Source organism: Felis catus, chromosome B1 (assembly GCF_018350175.1).
Source record: "Felis catus isolate Fca126 chromosome B1, F.catus_Fca126_mat1.0, whole genome shotgun sequence".
Classification (NCBI taxonomy): domain Eukaryota; kingdom Metazoa; phylum Chordata; class Mammalia; order Carnivora; family Felidae; genus Felis; species Felis catus.
The window spans coordinates 142,942,601-142,969,155 of record NC_058371.1 but is presented as its reverse complement, the minus strand read 5'-3'; the positions used below and the strand labels follow the sequence as shown (position 1 = coordinate 142,969,155).

At 41.4% G+C, this 26,555-nt stretch overlaps 1 protein-coding gene and 1 non-coding gene across 7 annotated transcripts in view; both read left to right on the top strand.

Annotated features, from left to right (window-relative positions):
• The window catches only part of SHROOM3 (shroom family member 3), a 327,033-nt gene that overhangs the window by 181,662 nt on the left and 118,816 nt on the right, over nucleotides 1–26,555 (top strand). The window contains exon 1 of one of the 6 annotated variants that reach the window (XM_045056184.1): nucleotides 13,008–13,934. The exons of the other annotated variants lie outside the window; for them this stretch is intronic. Coding sequence (XP_044912119.1) covers nucleotides 13,774–13,934 — 161 coding nt within the window. The 5' untranslated portion in view covers nucleotides 13,008–13,773. Of the gene's footprint in view, nucleotides 1–13,007; nucleotides 13,935–26,555 lie in introns of those variants that run through there. 6 annotated transcript variants of the gene reach the window in all.
• On the top strand, nucleotides 11,195–11,267 carry TRNAK-CUU. Its single transcript has one exon. It is a non-coding gene; the product is annotated as a tRNA-Lys (tRNA).

Here is a 26,555-nt window from a genome sequence, read left to right as displayed (position 1 = left end):
GGTACCCTTGAATTGTGTAAAAAGAGCAGAAATATTTTAATGTCCAACTCCTCGTTTATTCACAGCTTTTAGGGTGCAGTTCTGGATTAGCCTGGAGACGATTGGCCAAATCTTTGCTTCTCCTGGAAGCCAGAATAATTTCCAGGCTACAGTGGCAGTGGGGTTACAGGTTCAGCTTTGTCATACCCCCATTAATTCTAGTAGGTACTACGAAACATATAGTTTAAAATTTTCTAATGGGGGTGCCTAGGTGGCTCAGTCGGTTAAGTGTCCAACTCTTGATTTCAGTTCAGGTTGTGATCTCACTGTTTGTGAGATCAAGTCCTGCGACAGGCTCTGTGCTGACAGCACCGTCCCCCCCCACCTGCTTGACATTCTCTCTCCCTCTCTCTTTCTCTCAAAAATAAATAAACATTAGAAAACGTTTTTATTTTTCCTAATGAGAAGCTGGGAGCCTTCAAATTTGTTTCTAATTTTTTTTTTAATAAAGTGTTTTTATTTATTTATTTATTTTTTTTTTTTTTTATTTTTTGGGACAGAGAGAGACAGAGCATGAACGGGGGAGGGGCAGAGAGAGAGGGAGACACAGAATCGGAAACAGGCTCCAGGCTCTGAGCCATCAGCCCAGAGCCCGACGCGGGGCTCGAACTCACGGACCGCGAGATCGTGACCTGGCTGAAGTCGGACGCTTAACCGACTGCGCCACCCAGGCGCCCCTGTTTCTAATTTTTTTTTTACCTAACCCCAAGAAGCAGCTACTTGGTTATGCAACTATGCCAAAATGAAACACAAGAGAATTCTTCTTTTGTAAGACAAATGTGTCCCTTTTCAACAATGATTCCCTCTTTCTCTCTCTCCTCCTCCCTTCTCCCTTTCTCTTTCTCTCCCTTCCTTCCTCCCTCTATCTCTTCTCTCTTGAATTACTGAAGGCCCTAATTGCTCAGCACTGCCTTCATGATAAGGTCAGGAATTATAGTCTGTATGCAAGGTTTTTCTCTCCAGCCTCACAGCTGACCAGGGAAGACTTGCTTCCCTCCCTGCTTCACACTCCAATCACTGAACCACTCCCAGTGCCTGAGCGTACCGTGCTTATTCTCTCCCTTGCCCTGGCATGCGTTACTTCTCTAGAATGTTCACCCTCCCCTCCCTAAAGCCGGTGAGTATTCTCGTAATATCCTGTCTTCGTTTACCCGTATAACCAACTACATCGTATGGTAAACTATTTGTCTTCCCTTTTAGGCTCTAAGTGACTTGTAAGCAAGACTGTGTTTATTTTGTTCACCATTGCACCCCTAGAGTTCCTCACGGTGCCTGGTATATAGTAGGCATTCAGTGAATTTTTGTCAAAGGCTCAACTGAGTCTGGATGTCACTCAGCTTGCTTTACATGCAGAGAGGTAACTTGACCTTTCAGCTTACTCCTGGAGAGAGGAGCAGAGGGGCAGAATGTAACCGGAGTGCTTCATAAGTCTGCAGGAGTCAGCTCTTTTCTGGTTGCAGGGGAGGAATGGCATTATACAGATTTCAAGCTGAAGCACAATAGGGCTGTGATGAGGAAGCATGTAGGGGCACTACATCGGGCTTGCCCTAAATCACGTAATTATTATCTTAATGTCAAGATTACTTTAAATTTGCCCTTTATCTTTAGTGAATTACGAGAGGATTGCCTGCTACGTTAGAAGTAACCTATGTGCCAGAACGTGAACTGTTGGTATTTAAATAAAAAAGGTTGAGCCTAACCAATGCTCCTTACTATTGCGTTTCTACTATAAAGGTGACTTAAAATTTTTCTTCCTTAAACTATTCATTGTTAAGCGTACATACCCACTGTCTATCTCAAATATTGCTTACCATCTCCATGTCGCCTGAATAATAAAAAAATGTCTGATAATGATGCTTGTACTTAAGAAATTGCTGGGATTAATGGGGCGCCTGGGTGGCTCAGTCGGTTGGGCGTCCGACTTCGGCTCAGGTCATGATCTCGAGGTTCGTGGGTTCGAGCCCCGCGTTAGGCTCTGTGCTGACAGCTCGGAGCCTGGAGCCTGCTTCTGATTCTGTGTCTCCCTCTCTCTCTGACCCTCCCCCGTTCATGCTCTGTCTCTCTCTCTGTCTCAAAAATAAATAAACATTAAAAAAAATTGCTAGGATTAAGAAATATAATCTTAGGTTAGTGTGGGTAGAATTACATAAAGTAACTACCACTGTGCAGAGTCAATGCCGGGCATTTTATCTACATCATCTTTGATCATCCCAGCAACCGTGATAAGTGGGTGCTATCATCCCTCTTTATGGATGAAAGAATTGAGGCTCAGAGGTGAAATGCCTTGACATGATCACTTAGTATGTATGTGGCAGATCTGGGGTTTGAAATTTGGTTGGTGTGCCCCACAGCCCCTGTTCTTTACTGTATATTTTTCTTCATGATGAAAGCACTATTGTTTTCTTAGGCATTGGATGTTGGTGCATATCATTGTTGAATACTATTGTTGAATGCACAATGATGACACAGTGGCTGATGGGAGCATTCTCTCATTATCCTTGAATTTGTGACCACAGACAGTGTTTGGAGAACTTTGGGATTTTAATTCAAACTGTTGGGAGTCTGCCACAAAAGCTCAAGTGATTAGCAGTCGCCAGGCTGATGAGTCTTTGATTGTTTCCCAGAATTCTATAGACATGTCAAGATACATAGGCTACGTTCGCCCATGTTATATTATTTATTAGGATCACACCACTTTGGGGGACACTAATACAGGCGTTTTCTCTAACACTTTTATCGGACTTTCTCCCAACTTCCTGACTAGTCCGAGGAGGTGAATCCAGGAGCTTCTGGAATGTAGCCTGCAGGGGTAAGATCCTAGGGTCCACGTAAAGCTTAAGAAACAGTCTCAAACCTGGGGACCGAGTCAGATTCTCTAGACCTGCGGTTTTATTTCTCAGAATGAGATATAACCCAACAGCCATTTCTTTCGGGACTTGTGGCTGAATTAGTCCTAATGTTTTAAGAAACCTTAGTTTTCAAGTCTTTTACAATTATTCCAGTGAAATGTCCACTTGATAGTGGATTCTATCCAGTGTAGTGTTCTCTATTATTTGTATTCTGTATATGATGATGGAGGTGACAAGGATTTGGGGAGATTGCCTGTTTTAAGCTGCCTGAAAGTCAACTACCAATAAAACCAGCAATCTTCCTAAGATTATCCACAAAGTCTGTGATTATCATGGGTTTAAGCACATACACATTACTCTGCTTTGCAGAAGTCTTACTATTGCTTTTCAATGACAAAGGTGATTCAGAAGTTGTGGTATTGACTCCAACTTATAGATTGGTGACTATTAGAACCAAGTGAATTACTATAATTTGACACTAACACCCTCCCCTTTGATGGAAATTTCCTTTTAGATGATTCTACCCTCCTTCTCTATGTTGGATTACCAAATGGGGCTATTGGAATTAGAAATCCTGCTTAATGATATTTGAGCAGACTATCAAGTCTGTACGCAAGGGTATTGAAAATACAGGTATGATTTCCCCAAAGAATGTAGAAATGATCTTAAAAATTATAGAAGGTGAGATTTAAAAAAAATTATAGAGTTCAAGTTGATGTTAGGAAAGTAGTTGAGGAAGGGAAACTAAATCTTATATTAGAAGGATATTTGGGTATTCCTTTCACTATTAGCATATTAGTTGATTGTGGATCACTGGGTTTTCTCTATTTCTAAAATCCACGGTTCAATGGAGAAAATAGTCTTAAAATCAAAGAAAGCAGGGGCGTCCGGGTGGCTCAGTTGGTTAAGCAGCAGACTCTTGATTTTGGCTCAGTTCATGATCTCACAGTGGTTGTGAGATCTAGCCCCCAGGCAAGCCTCCACATTGGCCCCACTCATGTGCATGCTCTCTCTCTCTCTCTCTCTCTCTCTCTCTCTCTCTCTGTCTCTCAAAATAAATAAATAAATAAGCTTAAAAACTAAAATCAAAGAAAGCAAGAATCGTCTTTATGTGCCGTTATGGTTCAGTTAGCACATTTTATCTCATGAGAGATTCTTGATAGGATGGGAGCAATTAAGAGGGAATTTGGACAATACTCTGTGAACCTTGCACAAGCTTTTCTACGAACTGCGTGCACTGGCGGTGGTGGGGGGGGGGGCACAGATGTTGGGATACTCCTCACTAATGGTGATACTCATTCTTCACGTAAGTCAGCAAATACTTATGGAATGGCTATTTGTACTAGACACAAAATATACCCAAATCCCTGCTTTTATTGAGATTATATTCAGAGCAGGGGTATAGACAATGAAAATTCAACATAATACATAACTGCATTGTAATGAATATTAGATTAGCGCATGGAAAAAAATGGGATAGGGGGTCAGGAATCCTACAAGGGGGATAGGTTGTCATTTTAAACAGGCTGATCAGGGTAGGCCACAATGCAAAAGTTATATTTGAAGGAGGCAAAAGAGGTAGCCATGGGTACACTGAAATAAGGAAATTTGCTGTGCAAAGGCCCTAAGGCAGGAGCAGGTGTGTTTGAGAATAGCAAGGAGGTCACTGTGGCTAGAGTAGAGTGAGAGGGGGAGAGCAGTAGCAGATCACGACAAAGAAGTCACCGGTGAGTGGGGAAAGGTAGACCACTTGTGGACTTGCAGATCATCGTAAGGACTCTAGTTAGCCTTCATTCTGAGTGAAATAAGGATACATTGCAGTTTTGAGCAGACATGACTGACTAGTGTTCTAAAAGAATTGTTTTGGTGGGGGGATAGGCTAAATGGGTGAGGGGCATTAAGGAGGGCACTTGTTGGGATGAGCACTGGGTGTCATATGTAAGTGATGAATCACTCAATTCTACTCCTGAAACCAATATTGCATTATATGTTAACTACCTTGGATTTAAATTAAAAGATAAATAAAAATAAATGAAAGAATTGTTTTGGCTGTGAAAGGCTGGAGCAGGCAGGCAAGGGCAAAAGGAATTCCAGCGAGACATCTGGTATTCAAAATTGAAGATGGGTCTGGAGATGTACATCTGGAGTATTTGGCACCTCTACGGTACCTAAGACCATGACATATCCCATGGGAAGTCACTGATTCCTGGAAGCTCCATTTCCAGAAGCTGCAGCCCATGGCATAGGATGTGTTCCAATCCTCGGGCCAAGTTGACCCCACCTTCTATTGTTTTTTGAGGATAGCAGGATAGCATCAGTCATAACCCGCTACACCAATTAGTTTAATCGTTCGGTGTTTCCTGGACACAAATATTTCCACACCATGCACAGTTAGAGCTAGAGGTCATCCACTAAACATTTCTTATCTTACAGATAAAAAGAGAGGCTCAGAGAGGTTAAATGATTTCACCAAAATTGTAGTGAGGGTAACGGTGGACCTGGGAGTAAAATGGCCTTCTAGCTCAGTACCGTTCTTTATGCCATCTGGAGCACTTACAATTTTATTAAATGGAACAAGAAAGGTGATAACAGAGAGGTAAAGTCAAAGATCATTTCTGCCACCAACTGTTTCCTTCAGAAAAAAAGTCTACACAGGAGAGCTCTCTTAATGCAGTAATTTTGGCTGCACTTGCATCCCGTAGTGTAAAAAGCCACAGAGTGAACTTCAGGTGACCCACTCTCAAAGGGACAGCTGGAAGGCACCTTCAGAGTTGTTCAGGCCAGGTTTTGAATAAACTGGGGAATGATTTTTGAATTCTAGAAAGGTGGGTGAATAAGGAATAATTTCTTTAATCAGTCACAATAAATTATTCTTTTCCTCTTCGACTTGGAAACTAGAGAAGGCAAGAGAAGAAAGAGAATGTGGGTAACTCTGCCATCAGCTTTTGAAGATTCTTTTTTTTTTTACATTTATTTACTTTTGAGAGGCAGAGAGAGACAGAGTGTGAGTGGGGGAGGGACAGAGAGAGAGGGAGACACAGAATCCAAGACAGGCTCCAGGCTCTGAGCTGTCAGCTCAAAGCCCGACGCAGGGCACGAACCCACGAACCATGAGATTATGACCTGAGCCAAAGTCAGACGCTCAACCGACTGAGCCATCCAGGCACCCCTTGATGATTCTTGATGATGATTTGGAGAAGGCTGGAAAGAGCTAAATCGGCATACAATTGAACATCATTTTTATTTGACTATAGATTGCAATCAGACATATGCTCCACTTCAATTTGTCCCTGGTTCTAGTCCTTTCTTAGCTATTGGTGAGTTATTTGGATTAGCTAATGAGTTCCAATGGGTTATTACATATAGTTTGCAAACCGATATTATATTTGGAGACAGTTCTTTCATTCAACAGATGTTTATGGAGTATCCACTACTATATGGCAGGCATGAGAAATGCAGTGGTCAAGACAGGTAAGGTATATGTTTTCACAGAACTTACATTGTCACGGGGTTACCTAGACAATAAACAAGAAACTAAATAAGTGAACAAGATAAATCCAGATAGTCATAAGTGCTGTGAAGGAAACAACACTGTCAAGAGATGGAGAGAGCTTAGGTGAGCTACCTTAAGTAGGTGGGTCAGGTGACTTTTGGACTAAAAATCTAAATAATAAGAAGGAACCTGCTGCATGGAAGTGTGAGGCATTCCAGGCAAAGGGAAAGTTTAAGAGCAAGGGCCTTGAGGTGAGAACAGTCCTGGGATGTTGGAGGTAATGAAAGCAAGTCAGTGTGGTTGAAGCCTAGTGAACAGAGTAGGCTAGGCTCACATCGGGTAGGACCTCGTAGACCATAGGGAGGAACCAAATTGTAGCCTAAGTATAGCAGGAGGCCACTAGAGGATCTTAAGCAAAGGAACAATATTATCAACTTATTTATTTGCAGTAACACTGAGATTCCTTTTTGAAGAATAGGGTATTGGAGAACAAGAGTAGGAGCAAGGAGACCCATCAGGAAGCTAACATACTGATCTAAGGAGTTAATAGTAGGTCACTCTGGGATGGTAGCAGTGGAGATGGCTAATGTGATAGGATTTGAGACAGATTTCTGAGATAGTGTCAACTGGCTGATGACTGAATAAAACATAAGGGAAAGAATAATGAAGGTGACTGTGGGTTTGGGGCTGTACAGTTAGGATGATGATGGAGCTATTGGGTAAGATGGGGAAAACCAGAGAACCATGAGTCTGGAGGGCAGGGGTTGGGGTGGAAGGTGCTCATGAATAGCAGAAGTGAGAGTTCCTTTCAAACATATTATGTCTAATATACCAATCAGCTATCTGGAGAGGTAGCTGTACAAAAGAGTTTGGAATCCAAGGGGCTGATCAGAGCTAGACAGAGAAAGTTGAGAGTCATCAACATATAAATAGTATTTAAGGGCACAGGACCTGATTTGCTCACCTGCAAGAATTTCCAGAGAGGAGAGAAAAGCTGTGAAGACCAAAGCCTGGGCACATGAACCTTGAGAGCAGGCCGACCCAGCAAAGGAAACTAACTGAGAAGCAACTTCAGTGAGTTGGGGGAGGGCTTAGTGTTGTGCAACTCCAGAAAGGAAAAGATTTCTTAGGAGGGAACAGTCATCTGTGATGAAAACTGCTGCAAGGGATCCCAGGAGATGATCCCAAACCACTGACCTTGGCAAACAGAGTGTGGTGACCTTGACAAGAGCAAGTGCAAAGGAATGACGTGGTGAAAGTTGGACCGTAGGGGTTGAAGAGAACAGGTGATGATGGCATGGAGACAAGTGCAGACAATTTATTTATATCTGTGGTTTCTTTCACCATTTCAGATAAGGATGCAGTGATGAGGTAGGACTGTAACCAGTATTGTTAGAAAGGTGCTAATATTAGGGGTTTAAAAAAAATTTTTTTAATGTTTATTCCTTTTTCAAAGAGAGAGAGAGAGAGGGGGAATGGGGGAGGGCAGAGAGAAAGGGAGACAGAATCTGAAGCAGGCTCCATGCTCTGAGCTGTCAGCACAGAGCCCGATGCGGGGCTCGAACTCCCAAATCTTGAGATCATGATCTGAGCTAAAGTTGGACGCTTAACCAACTGAGTCACCAGGTGTCCCTAATCTTAGGTGTTTGGTGAATTAAAACTAATATGGGGCGCCTGGGTGGCTCCGTCGGTTAAGCATCCGACATCAGCTCAGGTCACGATCTCTCGGTCCGTGGGTTCGAGCCCCGCTTCGGGCTCTGGGCTGATGGCTCAGAGCCTGGAGCCTGCTTCCGATTCTGTGTCTCCCTCTCTCTCTGCCCCTCCCCCATTCATGCTCTGTCTCTCTCTGTCTCAAAAATAAATAAAAAAAAAAAAGCTGCTGAGGATTCAACTCAGTTTAAAAAAAAACAAAAAACAAAACAAAAAACTAATATACATTCATAGGACATTTGATCTCCTGTGTGTAGTTGGGTGGATTAAGCTTTCATGGAGTCCCCTTGATGTTTATACATGCAGTTCTAATCATTCTTTGACACTAGTTTCTTGGGGCTGTTTTCTGCAGCAATCCCCAAATAGAACAAAAGGCAAAAATAATAAAAGCCAGCATTTATGGAGCACTTAGTGTGCTGTTTAGTGGTGATTAGTTCATTTAATACTTCAAATGGTAGGGGCTATTTAATCCCTTTCTGATAAGATCACATGGCCTCCTCTAAAATCCAGGTAGTTAATTTATAATTGAAATCTTGCAACACAGCTTGAACTTAACTTGGGAAATGCTTGTATTTCAACAAAATTATTTATTTTATCTTTTTCCTTTCCCTCTCACCCAAATACCCCTAACCATGCTTATACAGCAGTGTGGGATTGGAACCCAGGCAATCTGGGAGCTCCAGCCCCCTGCTGCTTAATGAACATCCTTTATCTCAAGGCACATGGAAAGGAGACTCCAGAAAGGAAAAGCAGATGGCATTTGATAAAATCAGTGTTGCTACAAAATTGCATACCAGTAATAATGAATTGAGCTAGAAATGAAAATTTTATTCTGGAAACCTCTTAGTAGTGTTTAAAAAAGAAGAAAAAAATCTGCATACCAATAGAGACTGCATTTACAGAATGCTAGTCCTGTAACATTACTCAACATTCTCCCTCCAAAACTCATTTTCACCTTGATAATGAATTGCCCCTGAAAATCGAGATAGACTGTCATGCATATACATTTTTCTTTTGAAAGTGTTTTGGCATTTTCCTACCTGACAGCCAGTAAAACAGATGATTGATTGGATACTTTTACTATCTCTAAGACTGATTCTTATTATGGGTGGGGTTATAATGAAAATAAGGGCATTTCCTGAGGAGTAACAAGCCCATAGGAGGAGTCTTTATCCTCTAAATTAGAAAAGCCTAGCACTCATTGGTGCCCAGGAAGTGCCCTAGACTGGCATTGTCTTGTTGTTCTAATCTGAAAATGACAGCATAGAACACAGCCGAAGGCATGAAGCATTTTATTATGGGTGATGCAGCTTTAATTGGTATGTGGAAGGCATGCTTGTGGAATTAGTCCTCAGAATACTGGCCAACCAGATCACTTTCAACATTTCCCAGTGTTTAGTTTCGTCTTATAATTAAGTAACAACGATCATTTCCTGACAGCTAATAACTAGCTAAAGGAGTTAGAAGCCTCATTAGGTTTATAATTTATCAAATTCTAAGCTCTTCATTTGCAGTGTTGCAAAAAGAGAAAGCATCCTCCAATTCCAAACTGATTAAAGACAATCTCTCCAAGCATATTTCATATGTGAGTGTTAATTTGTTCATCAAAGGCTGACTTTGTTATTTTCCAAGTTTTTTTGAAATAACAATTATTACATAAGCAGGAAAAAAATGTTTATGTGGCTTTAATAGAGATGTATTGAACTGTGTACACACACACACACACACACACACACACACACACACACGTGTGCCTACTAAAACAAAAGTAAAATCAATAGGCCGTGTATCCTTTAAGGCTCTTTTTGTGACAATTCCACATGCTTTCCTGAGAGCATGCTTGACTATCCATTAATTCCAGAAATAGCATCGTTACATGTACTCCACAAATATTGATTGAGCACCTACTTTGTGCTAGGCACTATTCTAAATGTTGAGGAGACAGCAAGGAGACAAAAACTCCTGTCCTGACTGGGCTTGGAACCCAATCTCAATAATTTCTGTCTTCAAGATTACCCAGAAGATTATGTAGGCCTAGAAGACCACACATTAAATGTCTTCAAAGCGGTCCAGCTAAAGGTAGGAAAGCGTCCTTGCTGGATCATCTTGGCCACCATACCTCTGACTGTCTTCTCGTCAATATGGCCATTGCATAGTGGCCTCAGGTTTTTCTGGTTCAAAAATCACTCCCTGATCAACCATACTCTTGAGATCATAATCTTCCTGCTAGTGGGAAAAAGTACAATCTTTTCTCTTACGGGACCTAGTGCTTTCCTCTTCATTTTGGAACCTGACATGAGCTGGTCACAAAATGACTTCTAATCCCTTGATGAAAACATTCATTTCTACAGTTTGATGTGGGGACAGTCAGACCTATAATTTAGGCTCTGGAATTCTAGAAATATGGAGCTCAAGTTACCACGATTCTTCTAAGTGACTTCCATCCTGCCCAGACCACATTGAAAAGACCTCTAGAGAAATGGAACAGTATCTTTCTAATGGTACTTACTCTGAGACTTCCATCAGAGTTCCTGTTGGGAATCCCTCAAATATCTTTCCCTTCCATATTCTAATGCATCCTTGGGGCACAGTAACCCTAGGTGCTCAAAGAAACTCCATTATATCTTCTGCCATAGGAGCAACTCAAGACATGAGATCTTCTGGGATCTTCAGCGTTGGCCAAAATGCAAAGCAGAACCCCAGGAAGGCTTCTGGCATTTGGTTAGTGTTAACACACCAGTCCTGGATTTCAGCATCAGAGATGTCCATCATTGTCCTGCATAGAATATGTGGACATTGGCCCTGGCACCTTACATGAAAATTATCCTTCTGGTGTTCCAACTGCTTCTCTTGGTTCTAGACTATCTGAAACTAAGAGTTGGGACTACCCAGTTCTCATGTTGCTAAATCCAATTCTTCAATATGTGTTCCTGGGAACTCTTCTTGCCCTGAGTATATTTAATAAACAGGCAGAATGAGTGGTTGATGCCCCCTTCATTTTATTTGAAGATTGTTTTTTCTGAATTTCTATAGAAATTCAGAAATTTCAACATGTTCTTCATTACTTTAAGTGCCATGGGATAAATATTTGAAGGAACGGGGTGCCTGGCTAGCTTAGTTGGTAGAGCATGAGATTCTTGATCTCAGGGTTATGAGTTCAAGCCCCATGTTGGGTATAGAAATTACTTAATAATAAAATCTTAAAAAAATTTTTGTGAAGGAACATTCAGCTATTTTAAATCATTCGGCAGACTTAACATTGCAGAAACAAACATACATCTCTACTCATTCGACAGATACTCCAATCATTAGGAACCCAAGGGGAAACAAGTTGGTAATTAATGGACATGCTATGTGACTATTCTCACATAAAGTATAGGGACTCAGAAGCAGGCTTTCACTTCATCCCTGAAATTACTACTGATTTAAAGTCACTTTTCCTAATGTGCCTGGCAATCCCGTTTGCCTATAATTTCTGAAGAGTTACAGTCTTTGAATCCAGTCCTGAATGGGAGGAGAGATAGTTCTATGCAATATACATATTTATTTAAGTAATTAGAAGTTTTCACAAGAAAGAAAATTTCACAGTGCTTTTCTGAATGGGCATACTCTGTCATGGAAAGATGGGCCTGGAGGGGTGAACCAAAACACTGTGGATGCCATAGGGAGGGGCTCTCTATTTCACATTGTTTTTCTAGGTCTAGTGAAAACATAAGGATCGAAGGCTGGGCCTCACCCTGGTGATATAATCAGGAATGGAAGCTTGGTAGCAAATAATGAGGACAACAGAAGAACCATTATGTTTAGAGAAGGAAAGGTCTCAAAAAAAAAGAGAGAGAGAGAGAGAGAGAGAGAGAGAGAGACTACTCCAAATAATTCAGGCTCCTTTTCTCTTTTTCTTGTGTGAAATGGAATGTTTCCATTCTCTGTTTAGCCTTTACAGGTGGTGATATCATTTTGAGAAGATACGCTTAGGGGCTTTAGAAGCCAAAGACAACCTCAGAGTCACTGGCTTCTCTGGGCAATGGGAATCTCGCCACAGGAGAAACAAAGTATGAAAGTAGAAAATTCTACCCTGAATGACAAATCTATACGTTCTAAGGATGAATCCAAACTTCAGAAGCTGTGGGACTGTCCTCAGTCAGAAGTGAAACTCTCAATTGCTTGCATTGGGGAAACACCCTTGTCTCTAGGTTTGGGGATCATGAGTCAAAGCCAAGGACTGGAACCTCACTAAGTCTGTGTGTGTTGGGCCTTGAAAGGGAGTGTGCTAGGTTCTGGGATTGGCGCCTCTTCTATAATGCTTTTCCCCTCCCAGGCCTCCAGGTCAGGTCTGGCAGGATTTAATGACTCTGAATCTCTGCAATGAGTGGCATCTGGATAGCCCAGGGGGACTGGCAACAGCACAAAATTGGCACAGGGGTTGGAGAGCAGGTGGAGGGATAGAGAACTGGATGCCTAAAAGGTGGTCTTTTGGGGGAGGTCAAAAAAATCTTTTGCCAAGCCTGTTAGGTGAGTCACCAGGAGAACTGAATCTCAACTGTTGTCCATTCTAAATTTTTTTCAAAAATAGCACTGAATGTATAGAAACTTCTGAAATGAATTGTCTGATACTGTATACTTCTATTTACCCCTAAAAAGAGAAAGTTAGATGGTTGGTTGATAGGTTGTTAGTTATTTTCAATGCATGGACTGTCTTTAAACTCCAGGTATTAGTGTTAAACAAATCAAAAATATTTTTAGTCAAAAAATATTTTTAGTCAAATTTGTCTAGGATGCAGTGGGACCTGGCCAAGTGGGTTCAACACCTTAAAGAGCATGAGTCATCCATGAAGATCATCCCTTCTCATTTTCTTTTGAGTCATCATCTGCACAGCTTTAAAATTACCTTCAGGAATAAGGCAACATAGCTGACTTTTTTTAAAGCAAATTTAGAAAGACAGAAATCTTTCATGTCTGTTTCCCCTGAAGTATGGTCTTAGAGAAGGAGTCCTCTGGGGATCATATCCAGAGAGATGGCGTGTTCACCACCTCTGAAGACTCTAAAGCTTTTGTCAAACCTCAAAGTGACCTAAGCTCTTCAGGAGGGAGGGACATTTTAGGTCATGAATAACATAGACAAACCCAGAACTCTCATGGATCTATAAGCTCTTGCCTCTGTAGAAACCAGAGTGGGCTTTGGGGAAGGAGGAGTCATCATCCCGCACACACATTTGTAAGGCAGTCCCCTGGAAGCAGCCAGAAGCCAGATCTTTGAGAGGTCTCAGAACCTACCTTAACTTGGGTTTCAAAGAACTGCTAACACCTTTGGCTGGCAACCCTAAGCAGGCTTGGTTCTGGTTACAGAGAGACCTTCTAAACAACCCCAGAAAGTAGCTACTTACTGAGCCCCTAATAAATCCAAATGGAACTCCAGAATCCCTGCTATTGAGGGATGTGCATTTCGTTGAAGTGCCCCTGGTATCACAAGCCCCCCCCTGAAATGAGTGTTTTCTCTGAGAAGTGTTTGGGTTCTCTTGTTTGTTTTCTGCTGTTGGCCCTTTCCACCATGTCCAGCTCTCTTCCTTTTCATGGGCACAGCAGAGCCTATTACTGCAAATTGGTGATGAGGCAAGGTGGCTGGGAGGTGCTCCCGCATGGGGGAGTTCTGTTGTTTTTATAACCGGTGCCAGCTCTGAGTAGATGGTGAGTAAGAGCCTCTTCCTCTTCCCTCTGGGCTGCCCTCGTCTCCCATGCCAATCTTGTTGCTGGCCTGTTTTGGATATGGTGCTAAGCAAGGGCGGCTGCCTGGCTCTGATGCTCCCCAGGCTCAGGACTCAAAACTCGAGAAGGCAGCAAAATCCGTAAGTGAGGGCTGCATTGGCCTGTGTTTCCTATTAGCCAGTATTCCTGCATGAGGGCTTCTGGGGAGAAGTGGCAAATGCGAAGGCAGTCAAAGAGTGTTTGTCACTCCTACTTCCTCCATTAGGTAAATTGAAAGTGCTCGCTTGGCACACAAGAGCAAAATGGATGGTGAATGCACCTTCCAGTGACTTTTGGGCTGATTTTAGGTTAGATGGCCTTTTCTGCAAAAGAATCTTAATTCTGGCAAGTTTTTTTCTTTCTTTCTTTTCTTCTTTCTTTCTTTCTTTCTTTTTTCTTCCTTTCTCTTTTTTTTAAACAGAAATAACATCTGTTTGTTCATTCTTATGTTTGAACATTACGATATAAGAGCAATTATGGTTATCCATACTTTATACTCCATACATTAATTTGCCATTTTCCATTCTGGTTTTGAGAATAATGTTTGTTTTGGATTTTAGTTGCTCTTTTGTGTGCCTTACTAACTTGTTTGCCGGCTGCCAGATTATTACGAGCAGATATAAAGGGGAGTTTTCTTCTGGAGAAACCTCCACAGTTCATGCTCAAAGGACATGTTTGTATACCCTACAGAGGAAGAAAGTAATTCATTAGTATCTTTGTGTGTGTGTGTGTCTATGGTTTTCTTTCTTTCTTTACTTTTCTTCTTCTTTTTCTTTTTTCTTTTTTTTTTTTTTTGGTAGCTGTAATCCGCAGTTTCTGCATCTTTTAGCATAAATATCAGTTTCTCATTTTGTAACATGATTTCTTTCCAAACTTGGAGTTTAATTGAATCTAGCTTTGAGTGACACTTTAAAAAATGCTCTCCCGCATCAGAAGCATTTCTCCAAACCAGGTGCTCTTCATGCTCACCTGCTGGCAGTGTTTGATTAGCAGCCAGCTACAACCGGGTGTATTTGTGCCAAGTCCATTCTATACATGGCGGTCTGTGCTTGAGAAGATGAGTCATGCTAATTACTCAGACCCCTTCCTTGGAGGTAATGTGCCAAAATCACAGAGCAGAAAAGCCAGAAACAGTATGAGCCTTGGTATTGATGGACCATAAAATCAGAATTTCATCTCCTAAGATTGCTTTGTTCTCAGATACATCACCCTTTCCAGCTATGAGCTCACCAACCCTTGCTCTATCTCTGGGCCAGTTGGCATCACTGCCATTCTACAGACGCAGAATGGGAGATGCAGCTGGGCAAGCCAAATTGCCCCAAAGCCAGGTGATCTAGCTAGAACGGGGAGCCAACTCCCTTGACTTCTCTCCAGCCCCTTGCTGTCTCAGACGACGCGGCTTAGCGGAGAGACCCGGAGGCTCAGTTGAAACTGCAGTGTTGCCTGAAAGTGATCTGTATGTGAATTATCAGTCAGAAGCCAGGAGAAACTGGATCAAACAGTGGATGCACAAATGGAGATTGGGAGAAGGCAGCAGGGAATGAGGCTAAAACTGAGGGAATCTGGGATGTAAGTCCAAGAATGTAGGCAATATCCTTTTTATGCAGGCCACGATGCCTCTCTTAACTGTGGGCTGAAATATGCTAGATAATATATGTCATACAGCAAATACAGAATATCCTCCAGTAGAAAATGGTAGTCAAAGGAAAGCTAATGCATAAACTTAAATCATTAATTTAGTAAATATTTATTTATTGAGTGTCTCCCATGAGCTGAATCCTATGAAATTCATCTTTATAAGCTCACTGCCTTTCACATGGTAGATAGATTAGATGAATGGATGGATTGATGGATAGGTGGACACACGTTGTCCATGAAATTTTCTTTTAAGGACTTCCTGTCTTCTCCCCGCTCTTCCTCCCTTGGGAGGGCCCATGCAGTTCAACAGAGACTCCTGCCTCACCCCTCCCAGAACCACCCACTCGCAGGAAGGAGAATTTCCTTAATGAAGGTCAGTGAACATGGGCTGTGTGCCCACAGGGAGGAAGGCTTTATATACTTTTACCCAGATTGAATCTGGGAAAACCATGTCAGGAAGAAGGCCACACCCTAGCCAACTCAGGGGAGTAGCATTTGCATGTTATAGCCTTCACTGCAGCAAACCCAACACAGGTGTATACTCTCTGGGTCAGGCAATCAGAGCGAATTTGCCTCCCAAGTCTCCAGAGGTCCACCACCCTTCATCCAATATCTCTTGCCCTTGCCTCCTGGATCCCAGCTTCATCTCAGACGTATGCAGCCAGGATCTAGGAAAGGCACACCAGGCACCATTATTTATTGAATGCCCTCAATGCATTGGCCTCAAACCAAATGCAGAATTAGATTACTATACCTGACCAGTTGGTTCACATTTTAAACAAATAAATAGGCAGATAGAGGTGAACTAAGTAGAAGGGAAGGTGGAAATATACTCCAGGGAGAGGCTGGTGCCAGAGAGGGAAAACCGGTCAGAGCCTGTCATTTTGAGAGCTTAGGTAGGACGGATCTTAAAATATTTCAGATCCAGCTCCATGTTTTTGATCAGCCAGAGAACAGGCAAACTTGGGTGGGAGAGGGAAAAATGAGTCACACACTTCGTGCATTTAATGTTAATTCATTCCTTTGTGGTTGTTTCTGTCTTTGGGCTACCTCTGTGCCTTGTATGTGCCTCTGACAAAGCACGTGGCCAGCCATTACCAAGCAATTGTTTGTTTACTCTCCATCTCCTCCAATGGAACAGGAACTCAATGAGGGCAGGGACTTTGTCTTCTTCACCTCTGAATTCCCAAAGCCTGATCAATAAATGCTTCCTGAATTTACATATGATACCCACCTCAGTGACGATAGCTGAATTTCCAATGAGAGCTTGGGCCAGGATGTTAGATGCTCTAGGAATTCAAAACAGAGGTAACTATGGATTGGAGGGGTCTGACAGCTTTCTTGAATATAGTATTATTCTCTGGGATCTGAGATGATGGGATTGAGAGTGGGAGGTGGGCAATTGCCTGAGGCAAAGGCTCAGAATTGGGGGTACTCTTGTGGTTCCCAGGGAACGATGAATGGGCCAGTGTGGCTGAAGCAGAGGGTTCCTGTTTGAAATGTTGGTGTCACATACAAAAAAGGCAGGGTGAGGCCAGTGTGTGAAGGGACAAATAAAATTGTTTGCAATTGAAATTTTCAACAGTGGGAATCACAGAAGCCATTTGAGCTAGGCTTTAAAAAACAGAAGGAGAGCTCAGAAGAGCTGAACCCAGCAATGCCCCAGCCATGCCAGGCAAGACAGCTTGGAGCATTAGGTGCTAGAGGCAAGGAACCTACGTCAGAAGGGACAGCAGCAATCTATGAGTTAAGTGATCAAATTCTGATCTTAGAAAGGTGACAGTGGGAATGATTTTCCAGATTTGGTGGGGAGACTGTTTTGAGACAAGTGTATCATTTGTATTCACAATTTTCTGTAAATAAGGATTCAAATAATGATGGCTGAACTCTTAGTGCTTAATCTATGCCAGTCACTATTAGCATTTTTACATAGTATCTCAATACACCCTCACAACACCTCTTTGAGGTATTATTATTATTAGCCCTGTTTGACAGATAAATTAACTGAGGCATGGAGATTAAGAAACGTGCCCAAGATCATACAGTGAGTGAGACATAGAGCCAGGATTCAAAACAGGTTGTGAAACTGCATACCTCAAAGTGTTCACCACAAATACTTAAACAAGTTCATGGGAGGGTTTATGTATGATGGAGGAGGTTCTAAAATGTGATGTGTGTTATCACCATTTCGAAAGGAGAAGAGAGAAGCATTTCTTACATTAGCTTATCTATCATCATTATTAGTTGCCTACTGTGGTTTATACTGATCAGTATTATTCATTAAAATTTAGAATCTGTAACAGGATAATATGCTTCTTCTTTTTAAACATTGATTTTCCTAATTTAAAAATTAATAATATTCACAATAGGGGCACCTGGGTGGCTCAGTTGGTTAAGCATCTGACTTCAGCTCAGGTCATGATCTCGCGGTCTGTGAGTTCGAGCCCCACGTCGGGCTCTGTGCTGACAGCTCAGAGCCTGGAGCCTGTTTCAGATTCTGTGTCTCCCTCTCTCTGCCCCTCCCCCGCTCATGCTCTGCCCCTCTCTCTCTCTCAAAAATAAATAAGCATTAAAAAAATAATATTCACAATAAACATCAAAATATTCCAGAAATAGCAGATATAAAGTGAATATCCTGAGCAATCCTAATTGCTCCTTAAATCATCCTCCATTGTTGTGTGAAAATTCCTCCAGCCTTTTTCTTTTATATATGCTTATATCATGTCATCATATTATCCTCATTCTCATCATTTATGTTAATAATAATCCTTTTGCTCAGAGGTAATCACTCTGTTTTGTAATATGCTTTTTTATTTAATGTATTTTGTACATCTTTCCGTGTGAGGACACACAGTTTTCTTGCCTTTAAAAGTTACACAGGGATTCACAGTCACTTTCAACATGACCTCCAGTCTGGATTCATGTTCTTTTCCGATCAACAGAGCAATACGTCTGACATGACCTAGATTCTTACCTCAATGCCACTTTGTTCCTTCTGTGTCTGGGATACAGGGCTCAAGGAGAAGCAAGCTCGAGTGGGACTCAGTTTTCTGTTTCTGGGAAAATAACAGAAGCTGGCGTTTCTCTAGTATCCCTATGATCCAGCAACTATTCCTAGCCCCACTTTATAGATGGGGAAACTAGAGAGATTAAGGAACTTATACTTGTGCAAGGTCATACAGTTAGACATTAGAGAGTCAGAACCTGAACCCAGGCTCTTGTGCCTGCAAAGCCTGTTTATTTAGCACCACCCTTTCCCTTTATCTCTTTTTACAAGTCTTTTACCTGAGTAATAGGAAGGGGGTTCCATAGCATCATATTGCAGTCAGCTGCAGAGGAAAAGTTAGTCAATAAAGGTGAGCTCTGCTATTTCTCATTAAGGCACACTTCACAAATACCTGCACGGAAAGGGGGTGCTGTCTAAAGAAGCACATCCCCTCCCTGTGGGTCACTAGTTAGTGTGGAATGTGACCCACTATCTCCCAGCAGTCCCAGGGGACACTTCCTAGGACTTGAACCTCGTTCAGTGTCTCTTCTGCTGGTGGAGGCCAGGGAAGGGGAGTCTCAAAGGTTCCTTGGGTGAAGTGGAGTTCCCCACTTTCCAATCGAGTGACATGACAGCAGCAGCAAGGCTCTATCTATCCACCCAGTACAACCCACACACAAATTTCAAAAGAGACAATTTAAGTGGATAAGCGTAGATAAACAATCTTGGTGGAGCGTCCTTACAAGGACTTTGTTCTTTTGTTTTTGTTTTGTTTTGTTTTGTTTTGTTTTGTTTTGTTTTGTTTTGTTTTGTCTAAGTGAACTAGACTGGTTTAACAAACAGCCCCCTTTAATGGAATAAAGTAACTCCTTTGCTTTGTGCTAGGAGAGCCTAGCTAGGACATATAAAATTATCAAATTATTTCTTCCCAAGGTAGGCATTTTCACAGCGCTTCAGCATCAGAAGGGAACTGAAAAGTTAAGCAGTTCAGATTCTTGTCTCATATGTTTTACAACAGCCCCCTGAAGTAGGCAAGGAGCTTCCATTTGAATACTGTCAGGGAGTTGGTTAAGTGTCTGACTCTTGGTTTTGGCTCAGGTCGTGATCTCATGTTCTTGGGTTCGAGCCCCGCATCGGGCTCCTTAGTGTGCAAGGGGGGCCTGCTTGGGGTTCTCTCTTTCCCGCTCTCTCTGCCCCTCCCCTGCTTGAGCTGTCTCCTACCTTCAGTCCTTTCATCTTTCTTGGACCAAACAGAAGCCATTGAATGGTTTTTCCACTTCACCACCTTGCAACCTTTTGAGCACAGTTACCATTTCCCTGCCAAATCTTGTCTTTTTAGGTTAGTCTTGAATTCCTTCACCCACCATTCCCGTGTCATGATCTAGAGTCCTGGGTGCTAAGGTTTTTCTTCCTTGATTGTGTTTCAGATTGTCCATGACCCTTTCAGATGGGTGACATGTAACACAGAACACAGTGCTTCAGGGAGGACCGGATGAGGCAAATTGCTTACCTTGTTCTTGATGGTCTACTTTGATCAGGTGCATTAAACGTAGGACTTTGCCCAATTCTTCAAAACAAGGGGAAACCAAGGAACTTTATTCTGGAAAGTTTGTAAATAAATCAATTCACCAATTTATTGTTCTTCAAGCAATAATATAGGGAAAAGAAACCTATGGACCTAGATTTTTCATTTGGTGTATTTTAGCATCTTTCTGATATGCCACTTTTTGTCATAATATTCATCCATGGTCCATCTATACGCTAGGAATTGTGTGGGAAAACGGTGCTTAAATTTCATTAGTGTTAAGTCATGACTCCTGGGGCTTCTTAAAAGTGTCTTAAAAATTGAAGAGATAAAATATTGTAGAGTATTCCTGGATGCCAATGATTCTTTGAAGTGGAGAGCTAGCCTCTTAAAGACCAGGATATTTTGTTAGCAGCTCCCCTCCCCGCCCCCCACCACCACCTTACTGCTGCTGCCTTGATGGAATCAAGTTTCTGTGAACTCTTTCAGATTGCCTTGAAAGGTTTACTACTTCCCTCCTCTACCACAGGATTTAGGTCCCCACTCCAGATCCAGATTAGTTTTTGTAACACGAGAAGAAAGTAAAATAATAGAGTAGGTTTCCCTCAAAAAGCTTTCTTTGATTATAAACTGTGTCCATGTACATGTAAGATTTGATTACACCTTAGACTTCTCTGGAAAAATTAGTGTTGGGATATACAAGAAAATGTGTGGTGAGGGTATATGAAGGTGGGAGTACATTAGACGCTCTTGTACCATTTTCTAAAAAGTGTATGATTGGGGGTCTGTACAGAAAAATGTCATCAAAAGTCGGTACATATAAGGAAACCACTGTCAAAATTAACACTGTTCTTCAGCCATTTGCTAAATAAGAAAAGAAGGGCAAAATCTTTTTTTTTTTCCCCGCTTACTATAGTATCTTTAATATCTCTCTAAACAAAGAGCACTGTCCAACGTGGAAAGGAAGGGCAAAATCTTAAAGACAAATGAATTTTAAATAAACAACAACTAATTATAGCAGGGAATGTGTTGGAAAGAGTGGTTATATGTAATTATATAGTAATTATATTGAAAATGTAATCACATGCCACCTAAACATTTGCTGGGGAATAAATCCACCCCCTGCAACCATCCCCTTCTGATCTCAAAGACCTACATTGACTTTGTAAAATGTGTGATATGGTTTCCACTTTGAAAAGGGTGACCTTTTCCAGGGCAATTAAAAGGTGCTGCTTTGAGGATATTGGAACCCATGCTCAAAGGGATAAAAGGAAATTGAAACTTCTATTAAAAGGAGCTAATGATGCCTAGAGCAGTTGGGATTAAAAAAGAACAAAGTCAATTTTAAAAAAGATCTCCAAATCAAAGAGCAGCTTTTCTCATCAAATACCAAGAGAAGGCAAAATGATTTTTGATGAAAAATGGGGCAATGGAATCAGCCTTTCGCCTACATCCTGGGGCTTCAGTCAAAAGTGGTAAGAAGTTTTGAGCAAAATCCTTTGAACTTTTTGGAAGGAATGTGCTACATGTATTTACGATAATGTCATGAAAGATAAACTAGTTTGTCTCTCAAATTAGGTACATATTGAAAGGATAACAATAAAATATAGTGTGTATAAGATTGATTTATAATTGATTCTCCATCTGACAAAATAATTCCAGAGTTAAAAAGCTAACATTTTAAAACATAGAAATATAGTTGATGTATATAACATTATACCAGTTTTAGGTGTACGAAATAATGATTTGATATGTCTATGCATTGCAAAGTGATTACCACGGTAAGTTTAGTTAACATCCAGTGCCACCCCTAGTTATGATTTTTTTCCTTGTGATAAGAAGATACATCCTTCTTATCTGTGATAGAAGACTGTTAAGATTTACTCTCTTAGCAACTTCCAAATATACAATACAGTATTGTTAACTCTGGTTACCATATTACACATTTCATCCCCAGCACTTACTTATTTTATGTCTGGAAGTTTGTACCATTTGACTACCCGTCACCCATTGTGCCCATCCCCTACCCCCCTGCCTCTGGCAAACACCAATCTGTTCTCTGTATCTGTGAGGTTTTTTTTATTGTTGTTGTCGTTTTAGATTCCACATATAAATGAGATCATTTAGTATTTGTTTTTCTCTGTCTTACATATTTCACCTCACATAATGCCCTCAAGGTCCATTCATCTTGTTGTAAATGGCCACATTTCTTTCTTTACGTGGCCAAATAATATTCCATTGTATATATATACCACAACTTCTTTATCCATTTATTTATCAATAGACACTTGGGTTGTTTCCATGTCTTTCTATTGGAAATAATGCTACAATGAACATGGAAGAGCAAGTGAGTATCTTTGTTTTCCTCAGATAAATACCCACAAGTGGAATTACTGGATCATATGGTAATTGTAGTTTTAACTTTTTGAGGAATCCCCATAGGGTCTTCTACAGTGGCTGTACCAATTTACATTCCTACCAACAGTGCACAAGGGTTCCCTTTTCTCCACATCCTCACCAATACTTGTTATTTCTTATCTTTTTGATAATCATTCTGACACTCATGAAGTGAAGCCTCATTGCAGTTCTGGGTTGCAGTTGCCTGATGATGTGTGATGTTGAGCACATTGTCATGTACCTGTTAGCCCTTGTTATGTCTTCTTTGAAAAAAATATCTATTAATTCCCTTTACCCATTTTTAACTTGAATTCTTAAAAATTATCTTTGCTCTTCAACTGTATGAGTGCCTTACATATTTTAGATATTAACCACTTATTAGAAATATGATTTGCAAATGTTTTCTCCCCTTCTATAGGCCACCTTTTCATTTTGTTGATGGTTTCCTTTGTGTGCAGAAGACTTTAGTTTGATGCAGTCCCACTTGTTTATTTTTGCTTATGTTGCTTTTGGTATAAAAATCCAAAAAATCGTTGCCAAGACCAATATCAAAGAGCTTACTTCCTATGTTTTATTCTAGGAACTTTATGGTTTCAGGTCTAATGTTCCAGTCTTTAATCCATTTTGAGTTAATTTTTGCATATGGTGTAAGATGCCAGTACAGTTTCCTTGTTTCGTTTACAGCTCTGTAGCTCTCCCAATGCCATCTGCTGAAGAGACTCTCCTTTCTCCATTGTATATTCATGGGTCTTTTCTCATAAATGAATTGACCATATATGCGTGGGTTTATTTCTGGGCTCTCTATTGTGTTGCATTGATCTGTGGGTCTGTTTTTATGTCAGCACCACCCTGTTCTGTTTACTACAGCTTTGAAGTATAGTTTGAAATCAGGAAGTGTGATAGTTCTGGCTGTGTTCTTCTTCTCAAGACTGCTTTGGCTTTTTGTGGCCTTTTATGGTTCCATACAAGTCTTAGTATTGTTCGCTCTCTTTCCATGAAAAAAATGTCACTGGAATTTTGATAGGGCTTACACTGAATCTGTAGGTTGCTTTGGGTAGTATGGACATTTGAACGATATTTTTCCCATTCGTGAGCGTGGGATATCTTACCATTTATTTATGTCTCCTTCAACTTCTTTCACCAATGTCTTATAGTTTTCAGTGCACAGCTCTTTCCCCTCCTTGGCTAAATTCATTCCTGGGTATTTTATTTTTTGATGTAATTGCAAGTGGGATTGTTTTCTTAATCTCCAAAACCTAGCATTTTGATGACCTGTGATGCACACAGTGACAACTGTTAGATGATTGCTGTGATGGTAATTATTATAACCTTGGTATGTGGCTCACTCCTGAATACAGTTGATAGTAACCACCTATGCTAGTCTGCTCAGTCTGCCATAATAGAATACCACAGACTGCATGGGTTAAACAGCAATTTATTTTCTCACAGTTCTGGAGGCTGGAAATTCCAAGGTCAAGGTTCTAGCATGATTTGGTTTCTGGTGAGAGCTTTCTTCCTGGTTTGCAGATGGCCACCTTCTCTCTATGTCCTCATGTGGCTTTTCCCTGGTACATACAACAGTGTGCATACAGAAAGAGGGCGGGAAGTGAGCTGTCTGGTGTTTCTTATGAGGACACTCATTTTCTTAGTTCAGGGCCCCACCCTTATGACCTCATTTATCCTTAATTACTTCTTAGAGGCTCTCATTACTGAATATAGTCCACACTTGGGGCTGGGGGTGGGGATGGGGCATAGGTTAGGCCTTCAACATATGAATTTTGTAGAGAGGGACACAAACATTCAGTCTATAACACATACAATAGTAATGAAGAAGTCAGGGACTTTCTGGGATTGTGCTTCCTACCACACTTGCACACCAATGAGTAATGCCTTTGCCACTTACACTAAAGGAGTGTCTAACAAGTCATCAGGAAACCTACGAGCAGGCTAGTGCTTCATTTTCTGTTTAAATAATAAATGAACTAAATTGCTCAAGCCAAGGGGTACCACATCCTTGACATAACCAACAGAAGTCTCTTCATTACAAATTTGCTTTAACTTCCTTGAGATTTGTCCAATGGCATGATAGTCCATGGGAAATTCTCTATCATAAGCTATCACTTTTGGACATTGGTTATCTATCCAGCAAATCAGGTCATTAGCAAAGAAAGCCTCACAGAGTCCAACTTACTACTGCTGAATTTTGACCTGGCTATGGTTTTAAAAGTGGATAAAACCATTATTTTGGAATTAAAAAGGTTTTCTAGATTTTTTCTTAATTTCTTTAATTTCTAAATTTCTTTATTTATTGTTGAGAGACAGAGACACAGCATGAGCATGGGAGGGGCAGAGAGGGGGGAGACGCAGAATCTGAAGCAGGCTCCAGGATCCGAGCTGTCAGCACAGAGCTTGATGCGGGGCTCGAACCCACGGACAGTGAGATCATGACCTGAGCCCAAGTCAGACGCTTAACCTACTGAGCCACCTAGGCGCCCCTAAAAAGGTTTTCTAGAATAAAGCAGGTCACTCCTACTTATACTGGGACTCAAAGCTACCTTAAAGGGCCCAGGATGCCTCATCTCGGCTTGGAAATTCTAGGATGAATTGTGTTAAATTCAATTACAAAAAAGAAACGCACAGCCACTTCTGTGCCAATGTGTATTAAGCAGAGGCAAACATTTTCAGTGTTGGCAGTCAGTTTTGGTGGTTTAATAATTTGAGCTAGATAAAGAGAGAAGGGAGTTGTTGAGACAAGAAATATGGCTTTTCTCAAAAGCAGAAGACATCCGGGCTGATAAAAGGGCAACTGAAAGGGGAGCTAAAGATAACCAGGAGAAACTGATCATCAATTTGCCTCACGGTTCAGACAGAGGGTCACGCAGCTGAATTGTAGGCAGGGGTTACTGTGGTGAATTTAGAACCTGTGTCCTAGCTTTGATACCTTCAGGCAGCCTCTTCACCATGCGCCTCATCTCCAAACATTAGGTGGTGGGATATGCATAGATGAAAAGAATTGCCCAGTATGAACATGTGTTAGAGGTTATGCATCATTGATGGGACTACAAAGTCCCGGAAAAGTAGGTCAGCCTGTGTCCTGTGTCACAGGCTACTGCCTCAGCTGTGCCATGTCAAACAGCTAATAAAAAAAAAAAAAAACAAAAAAAAAACTCACCTGACAACTTAAAATTGTTTAATCTTTCATTTCCTTAAGATCCCAGGGAAGCCAGGCCTTCCTGGAGAGGGCATTCCAGATTATGAGTTCACACAGGGTATGAAATGCACTTGAATACGCGCGCTTGTGCGCACACACACACACACACACACACACACACATTTGAACAACATCATAGCTGATGAGCTAATACAGGTTTATCCCTATGGTCCAGGTATTCAAGCTGGTTGTTCCGGGATCTGGGCCTGGAGCAGATACATGGTGTGTGTGTGCTGGGAGAGAAGTAGGAGAGAGACTCATGCATCATACTCCATTGATCCCTCTGAGTAGGACCTAACTTTGCTTTCTTTATTTAAAGAATAATTATAAAAGTAGAACGGAACTCCCTTAGGTCTAATGCTGTGAAATGAGCTAATATCATGAAGGACTGCTCAATAAACTTAAAGCAGTATACCATATAATTATACGATTTACATCAAGCATGATTATCATTTCTGCCACTAGCTGCCAAGGTTAGGAATCCTATATATATAGGAATCCTATATCCTCAATCCTATTGAGGAATCCTAAGTGAGAAAGCACCTCACTTAGTTTGAAAGTTGGAGCCGGGGCATCAAAAAAGGTTGTCTTCCATGTGCCAGACCCTGTCCTAGGCCAGTATTTTTCAATCTTGGCTCTTACTAACATTTTGTCCTGAATAATTCTTTGTTGTGGGGGGTGGGGTGGGGCCGTCCTGGTCACTGTGGGATGCTTGGCTGCAACCCTGACCTCTACCCACTAGATGCTAGAAGCACACGCCCTCCACCCCCAGTTGTGACAACTCAAATGTCTCTAGACATTGTGAAATGTCCTCTGGGAGCAAAATTGCCTCTGGTTGTGAACCACTGTTCTAGATACATGATATGTTGGAGATATGAGGTGTATACAAAGAGCATGAGCTGGGAGTCACGTTGCTGGCTTAAGTCCTTCATTTACTTTTTTTACTGGCCTTTGATGTGTGCCAG